General features: G+C 38.3%; 2 protein-coding genes across 2 annotated transcripts in view; both read left to right on the forward strand.

Moving 5' to 3' along the window:
• The first annotated feature begins 196 nt into the window (after positions 1-196).
• Positions 197-4,381, forward strand: LOC103480349 (H-2 class II histocompatibility antigen, E-S beta chain). The gene is made up of 7 exons (XM_008435239.3): positions 197-296; positions 688-960; positions 1,706-1,919; positions 2,147-2,214; positions 2,363-2,476; positions 2,966-3,131; positions 3,750-4,381. The coding sequence occupies exons 1-7, from the start codon at positions 242-244 to the stop codon at positions 3,844-3,846; spliced, it is 987 nt and encodes a 328-aa protein (XP_008433461.2). The 5' UTR covers positions 197-241; the 3' UTR covers positions 3,847-4,381.
• Positions 4,382-6,909: 2,528 nt separating this feature from the next.
• LOC103480416 (uncharacterized) overlaps positions 6,910-7,977 on the forward strand; it is a 1,740-nt gene continuing 672 nt past the window's right edge. Inside the window, exon 1 of the mRNA XM_008435354.3 lies at positions 6,910-7,977. This exon is cut by the window's right edge and continues 672 nt beyond it. Coding sequence (XP_008433576.2) covers positions 7,162-7,977 — 816 coding nt within the window. The 5' untranslated portion in view covers positions 6,910-7,161.

The following is a 7,977-nucleotide window of genomic DNA, read 5'->3' on the forward strand; positions in this document are numbered from 1 at the left end:
TAGGCAGGGAAAGGCTGGAGCTCCAGAACCAGTTCCTGGAGGCCAGGAACCAGTTCCTTAGATTAGAGAGAGAACCAGATTAGACCAGATTAGAGAGAGAAACCCATTTCTCTCTCTAATCTTCAGCCTCAGTCTCTTCTACCCGGTAACCAGTGATGCAAAGGTCATGTGACTCTGTTCTGGTTTTTACAGCAGTTCCCATCAGAACCAGTTAGTTCCTCTGACAGGGAGAGAGAGAGACATGGCTCCATCACCGCTCTGCTGGCTGCTGATCGTCATCACCATAAACTCTGCTGGTATGATCAATAACTGATAATATAATCAATACTCTGGTAATAACTGATAACCACTGATCAATAAGTTATATGGATCAATATTCAGAGTTTAAACTGCATCATTCTGTAGCGCAATAAGGATCAATAATCTGATCACTGATCAATACTATAGCTAATATCTGAATATCTGGATCAATAGTCTCTTATTCTGGATCAGTTCTTCTGGAGAATCAGTGATGCAGATTCAAAACTGATCAATGTTTTGATTAAATATTGATCATTAATATGCTAATAATTACTTCAGGCCATTCAAATGTATTGATTGGTAATCTATGTGAAGTTGATCAAATGAACACATGGTAGGATCGATAACTGACAGTAAATCAATGCTGAGGTTCTGTTTTGGTTCCAGACGGATTCAGAAATTGTCATGTGAGTCTTTGTGCCTTTAACTCCACTGAGCTGACAGACATCCAGTTCATCAGCTCCTACATTTACAACAAGATAGAGTATCTGAGGTTTGACAGCAACCTGGGGAAGTTTGTTGGATACACGGAGTTTGGAGTGAAGACTGCTGAACGGTGGAACAGAGATCCTTCATCTATAGCATCGATGAGAGCTCAGAAGGAGACCTACTGCCTGAACCACGTTAGTATAGACTACCAGAATGTTCTGACTAAATCAGGTGAGTTTGATTTGATCATTTCCTGATTGATTGATCAGTTCTGACTGATGATCATTAAACTGAATATTTCAGTCTTCACTTATTTATTATTGATTAACTTAAACATTAAACTCTGATGTCATCAAATGATCAATATTTATCTCTCAGCATGGATCCAATCACTGCTGATGTTAGAGATTGGTAATACTACTGGAGTTAATCAATATTAAATGCATAGAAATATTAATAACATCAGAAACGTTTAAAGAATCAATTAAATCTGGAAACAACCAGGAAAAAGAAAATATTTTTTTCTGTTAATTGTCCATAAATATAAAATTCACTATAAAACTTAAATACTGAAGTTACATCTAGTTATAGATGGACTCCGTCTATAACACCCAGTTTTATTATTGTTAATGATCTGTGATTTATCTACAATAATAACTTTAGTTTATCTGAACTCTGGTCTATTTATAATTATATTTATGTATTAATTATAACTATATAAAACCCAGGTCTGTTTGGATCAATAACCAGAATCATCAAAGTAAATGTAATAATCTACTTTCATTTTCCCTCCAGTTCTCCTAGCAGCTTCAGTTCTGGTTAAACTGGTTTTATCATCAAAAATCAACACAGAAACTGATCATATTGATATAGTAATATAAATACTTCCTGTTACATCCAGGGATCATCAGAATGGATCATGTATAGATTAATTTGACCTTAATAATAAACCAATAACCTGTCAATAATCTCCCAGTCGCACCGACCGTCACGCTTCACTCCAGGACGCCCCCTGCTGGCCACCACCCCTCCATGCTGGTCTGCAGTGTTTATGATTTTTACCCTAAAACCATCGAGGTCGGGTGGCTGAGAGACGGACAGGAAGTGACATCAGACGTCACCACCACTGACGAGATGGAGGACGGAGACTGGTACTACCAGATCCACTCCACGCTGGAGTACACGCCCAGGTGGGTCAGAACCAGAACCAGAACCACTGGGAATACTGGGACCATTATAACCAGAACCAGTCTAACCAGTAAAACCACTGGGACCCTTAAGACCAGAACCACTGGCACTACCAGGTCCACTCTACGCTGCAGTACACACCCTGGGTCACGACCAGAACCAGTAGAACCACTGGGGTCTGACCCATTTTCCTGCTGGTTCTGACCCAGTTCTGTTCCTCTCTCTTCAGACCTGGAGAGCGGATCTCCTGCAGGGTGGAACATGCCAGCCTGAAGGAGCCTCTGATAACCGAATGGGGTAAGAAGGAGGACGACTGGAGACACCTGGAGGACAGAACACCTGTCTCACCTGTCCTCATATCTCACCTGTCCTCATGTCTTCCCCTGTCCTCCTCCTGTCCAAACATGTCCCCATGTCTCTGTCCTCTTCCTCTCTGTCCTTCCAGACCCGTCCATGCCAGAGTCAGAGAGGAACAAGCTGATCATCGGAGCTTCGGGAATGGTCCTGGGTTTGATCCTGTCTCTGGCTGGATACATCTACTACAAAACGAAGCCCAGAGGTCAGAACCAGAACCTGGATAGGACCAGAACCTGGACAGAACCAGAACCAGTATAGAATCCATTCAGACCAGTTCAGACGTTTTTAGAGATGATTTAAAACCAGTTCAGAACCAGCTGCATTCATGTACTGAAAGAGGAAGGTCAAAGGTCAGAGCCAGAACAGAACCAGTTTAAAGCAAGTTTATAGAACCAGAACACATTTAGGCCCTGTCCCGATCCTCTCCCTCCCTCCCTCATTCTTGTTGGAGGTCAAAGGTCGCAGTGTGTCCCACATTCTTCTCATCCGCTCTTCCTCCATTTAGGGTTCTGTTTCCGCCCTTACTCTGAGTCCGCACTTTTACGGCCTTTGGCGAAGTGTATTACCCACAATTCATTGCTGCATGTGAGAGATTTATGAAAATGTTTTGTTTTTCCGTCTTTGTAGAAAATTTTAATAAAATGTCATAACAAGGCACACCCTCAAGTTGCTGCTCCATCTTTTCTCACAGACATATCCCTGGTGGCTAAAGCTATCCAAGACAGCACCGTCCCACCACCTGAACCCATGGCGGTCAGCGGAGATCCAACCAACTACCTCAAATGGAAAGATTCATTCGTCTCACTGGTGGACTGGAAAAGCATATCTCCTGCTGATAAACTGCATCTACTAAAAAGGTACATCACTGCTCCTGCTCTTAAATGTCTTGAGATCATATTTTATTGCAGTGAAGGAGATGCACACAGAGATGAAACGAAGAAGCTTGACCAGAGCTACGGTCAGCCTTTCATTGTTCAGAAGACATTTAAGCCCTGTTTGCACTGCAGGGCCGGGAACTGCAGCGCAAACATGCGAAGGACTGATTTGATTTTAGAAAATGTATGTATGGAATTGTTTGGCCTGTGTGTGTTGGCGCCTGTTAGGATTTTTATGTTATCACTCTTACATCAGCAGTCTTATATTCAGTTAGAAATGTCCGGTTTTTACTGTGTGTGTCGGAAACTTTTGATCTTCCCTCAAAGAAGGTCTCTGCAGCATGATTACCTCTAGATTCCCTCCTCCCTTGGGACAAATCTCTCATGTAAAAGACTAGATGACCTGCGTGAAACGTGTTCATTTTTTATCTCTTTCTTTCTTTTTTTTATCTCTCCCTTCTCTGAAAATAAAAGACAAGCTCAAGCTGGAAGTTATCAGAACGCGTGGTGTGCAGCTTGCTGGAGCGGTCCGCTGCGTCTTGTCTTTTCGTGAAAGCTCGATTTCAAAACTCACGTTGTCTGTGGTTCTTTTTTACGTAGGTTGGGAAGAAAATACCTGTCATCTTGGTGCAGCGACCCAGATGAAGATTACAAGTTCCGGATGGACAAAGATGACCTGAAAAAAAGGATTGTATGATGAACATGTTAAAATAAAAAAAATAAACAAAATAAACGTATTAAGTCATCTGCTATGACTCCTACACTGAAAATGTGAAACACGTTGTGTTAGTACATTTCTTTTTAGTGTGTTTGTATTCCTTAGACTGAATTTTTTTTTTTTTTGCATTTTTATTGTTCATTTTTAATTTTCTTTTCTTCTCTTCTTTAGATTTTAGGTAGCTCACACATATGTAAGAATGATAAACAGCAGGGGAATGTTAGGATTTGTATGTGTTATCACTCTTACATTAGTAAAGCTTCAGCTTTTTACTGTGTGTGTTGGAAACTTTTGACCCTCTAATGATATGTACCATTACTGGCTAACGCTCATGCACTAGTGTTCTTCTTCTTCTTCTCTTCTATTATGGCGGATCGCAAGCAACTTTAATATGCATACCGCCACCTACTGTACACGAGTGTGTAGCAACATTTCTTTACATCTGTTACATTCTATTTTTTAATCTTGTATTTTGAAGAAAAATAAATAATGCTTTTCTTAATCTATAAATATCCATTATGTTTCCTTCATTGCCTAATATTCCTTTAAGACTCCATTCTTGACCTGTCCTTCCAACCATTCTTTCAAATTCTCCCTTTCAGATTCATATGTTCTACAGTTCATCAATACATGTCCTACATTTTCTTTCTCTCCACATCCTTCACATGTATCATTATTTTTCCTCCCTATTAAATATAAAATATAATTTATATTTAAATGTGTTATGATACTCTAAATCTGATCATTATTAGTTCTTTCCTTCTGTTTCTCTCATTAATATTACTAATTAATACTGACTTTTGCATTTTATATAATCTTCTTCCTTTTTTATCTTCATTCCACCTTTTTTTGCCATTTTTCCATTTCTTTACTCTTAATAAATTATTTCCCTTCTCCTTTTACAAAAGGAATTATAATAATTATTGCCACCTCCAAAGCCCTTTTTGCTCATTTATCTGCCTTTTCATTTCCTTTTACCCCTTCATGAACTGGTACCAAACATCAATGTCACCTCTGTATAATCTAAATAAACTGCTGAATTTCTAATACTAAATATTTCCTATTATATCCTTCTCCCTTAATACTGCTGAAAAAATGCCTGAGATCAGGCAGCAGTTTGAGCAATTTTAAATTCCACCAGCACTTCAAATTGAAGAGTTTTAGATTTTAAAAATAACGTGTTTGTGGTCTCATAATAGCCAACATTATGGATGATTCTAATGTTTTTGTAGAAAACTCAGTGGATGTAAAGAGCTTTTGTAATAAATTCCCCAAACCTCTGAACAATGTTAAATAAGGCAAAAATCAGAGATTTATAAAGAATGTAAAGAGATTTATTATTTATTATTCAGAATATGTTTGGCTTTAGCCAGGATTGATTTGCTTCTATTTAGTTTATTCTGTAAATGTTTAGTATGAGGTTTACAACTAATTTTATCATTTAAGAGAAATCTAATAGATTTAAGACAGGAGCCGTCAGCAGATCAACCGAAAGTAAAAGTTCAAATACTTATCAACCAGCTGGAAGCACTAAAGTCCAATTCATCAAGATTATCAAGTCTGATGCAGCTGATAAAAAGCAATATTCTTGACACACAGCCTTTTTTATGACAAAATTATCTTAATTAAAAATAACCAAGGTACTTTTCAGTTTATTTGTTGAAAATGCTTTGAATGATGTAGAATTTGTTTCTACTTTTTTCTTTCACATAAAATCTGAATATTTATGCTTGTTGTTGTCATGTATAAAAAATAGCTCAAGGGGTGTGAATACTTTTACGAGCTCTGATGTCTGACAACACCTCAGTTGTCTTATCAGACAAATGTTAAACACAGCCTGGTCTTTAAGTATCTTGTTTTTGTTATGTTGTTAAGTTTGCATGTGTTGTGCAACCAGTAACAAAATCAAAAGTGAAAGAAGCGTCTAAAGAAGCTCCAGCTGCTTGTTGTGGTTCTCCTTGGTGAGTGGCTTTTCTGAGGGATTCCTGAGCAATTCTTTCTTCATCATCATGGAAGGTAATACATCATAATAACTCATAATAAATGTTAACCCCTTAACTTTTTTTGGAAATTTAAACTTGTTGCTTTTGCTTGCTGTTTAGTTCATGCTTCCACTGACATTCTAACATAGAGCGGGAAATACCAGCATATTTCTAACATGAACTTCTCTTGTGAAAGACAAAGTAAAACAATATGAAGTAGATCAACTAATGGAAAAGTTTGGAATATTAATTTGATATCACTGGACCTTTAACATCGCGGTCATCAAGTTCAAGAAGCCGTAACTGAGAGGATTTTCTCAATTTTCTCATTAACAAAATTGCAAATATAATGTTGCATCTTAATACCAGTGGATAAGACATGTCTGTGATAAACTGTAATCATTCAAGCTCCAAAGAGTGATTTCATCAGTCGCATTGTTCATCGTTTCCTGTTTCAGAAAACACCAAAAGTGAAGTTACACTTCTGCCTTTTTTGTGTGTGATGATCCATTTCTCTTGTATTTGTAGGCCGTCCAGCTGCTTGTTGTGGGTTGGGAGCAAGACGGAACAATTCCCAACGTAGGTCTTTTTTTAACCACTTGTAAATGAGTTTAAAGCAAATTACACTCAAATCGTAGAATTCTGAATGAACTGAACTAATGTAGTGTTTTTTAGCCTGTAAGTAGGTGGGGGAACACATCAGGCTTTATGTATGGCTACCTTGCTTTTTTCCTTATTTACAAAAGGGTTGAAAATGTTGTGTTTTGTTATTCTTTACTTGCTTACCTTTAAAGTGTAACTGATTCCCCAGTGAAATCATAAAAAATTATGCTCTACATAAAAAGAAGCGACAAGTGACAAGTGTAACAACTCAGATGGTAACATACAGCACTGTTGCAACAACTCAGATGGTAACATACAGCACTGTTGCAACCAATAGGAAAATTCAACTGCAGTAGCCACAGCTTAACCCAAAGAGGGCAGCACTACATCACAGAGTAAAATTAGGAAAGAAGAAAATGTCCACGTTTGCACACAAGCTTTAAGATAGCACCCCAAGCTAAATGCTTAGTTTATTAGCAAAGAAAAGTTTTTAAATTTCTGCAATTTACAGCAAAGAAAATGTTGCATAAGAATTCTAACTGAGTAAAACAATGATGAATAATGTAAATGACATAAAACAACTTAACTATAAATTCCTATTTCAGGTAAGACGTCATAGGTTACTGTGATTTTTCATGTCCTGGCTGTATTGACTCCATGCCCAAGCTTTAATTATTATTTTAGTTAGATTAGATGTCACATAAATACGATGCTTCTTGAAGAACAATCAACAAAAATAAATGTTTTTCCTTGTCTCTTAGTGCGCCTCAGAAGAATCGCCATCATTGGACAAACTGGAGCAGGAAGAAGCAGCCTTGGAAACACCATATTTAAAGAGCAGAAGTTTACAGTCAACCACGACGGGGATCCTGGGATGAGAGGGTGTGAAGCAAAGACCAAACGTGTTGGTGGGAGAGAAATCACTCTGATCGATATGCCTGGATTATTTGATCCAGAGACAGATGAGAAACAGCTGAAGGCTGAGTTACTGAAAGGAATCACAGAGTGTTCGCCTGGGCCTCACGCTTTCCTCATCGTGCTCAACGTGGAGAAATCTACAGAGAAAGACAACGACATCGTCAGCAAAATGAATGAACACTTCTCAGAGGAAGTGTTTAAATACTCAACTGTTGTCTTTACTCACGGTGATTGGCTCCCAAGACGGCAACAAATCCAAGGGTTAGTGAGGGAAAACAAGTTCCTTAGCGATTTAGTGGAAAAGTGTGGAAATCGATGCCACGTCGTTGACAACAAACGTTGGAACAAGCGATCAAAGTACGGCTACAGAAGCAACCGGTATCAGGTGAAGAAACTGCTCAAGTCAATAGAGAAGACAGTGGAAGAAAATGACGGAAGCTTCAATGCCATGCTGCAAAAAATAGAGGAGACTATTAAAAAAGAAGAAGAACGCATCGCAAAGTCTTCCAGAAACATACCAGAGGAAAAAATCAGAGAGACGGCTAAAGGAAGTACGTGTGAAGATTTCTTAAACAAGCTAGCAGGAATCACTACTGGTGCTTTGTTA

This window comes from Poecilia reticulata, chromosome 18 (assembly GCF_904066995.2).
Source record: "Poecilia reticulata chromosome 18, P_reticulata-male-v2, whole genome shotgun sequence".
Lineage (NCBI taxonomy): Eukaryota > Metazoa > Chordata > Actinopteri > Cyprinodontiformes > Poeciliidae > Poecilia > Poecilia reticulata.

Excerpts from the sequence above, each read along its gene's own strand:
- LOC103480349 (XM_008435239.3), top strand. The coding sequence starts at position 242 with ATGGCTCCATCACCGCTCTGCTGGCTGCTGATCGTCATCACCATAAAC. Across the intron at positions 2,215-2,362 it reads GCCTCTGATAACCGAATGGG|ACCCGTCCATGCCAGAGTCA; the intron begins GTAAGAAGGAGG and ends CTGTCCTTCCAG. Across the intron at positions 2,477-2,965 it reads CTACAAAACGAAGCCCAGAG|ACATATCCCTGGTGGCTAAA; the intron begins GTCAGAACCAGA and ends CTTTTCTCACAG.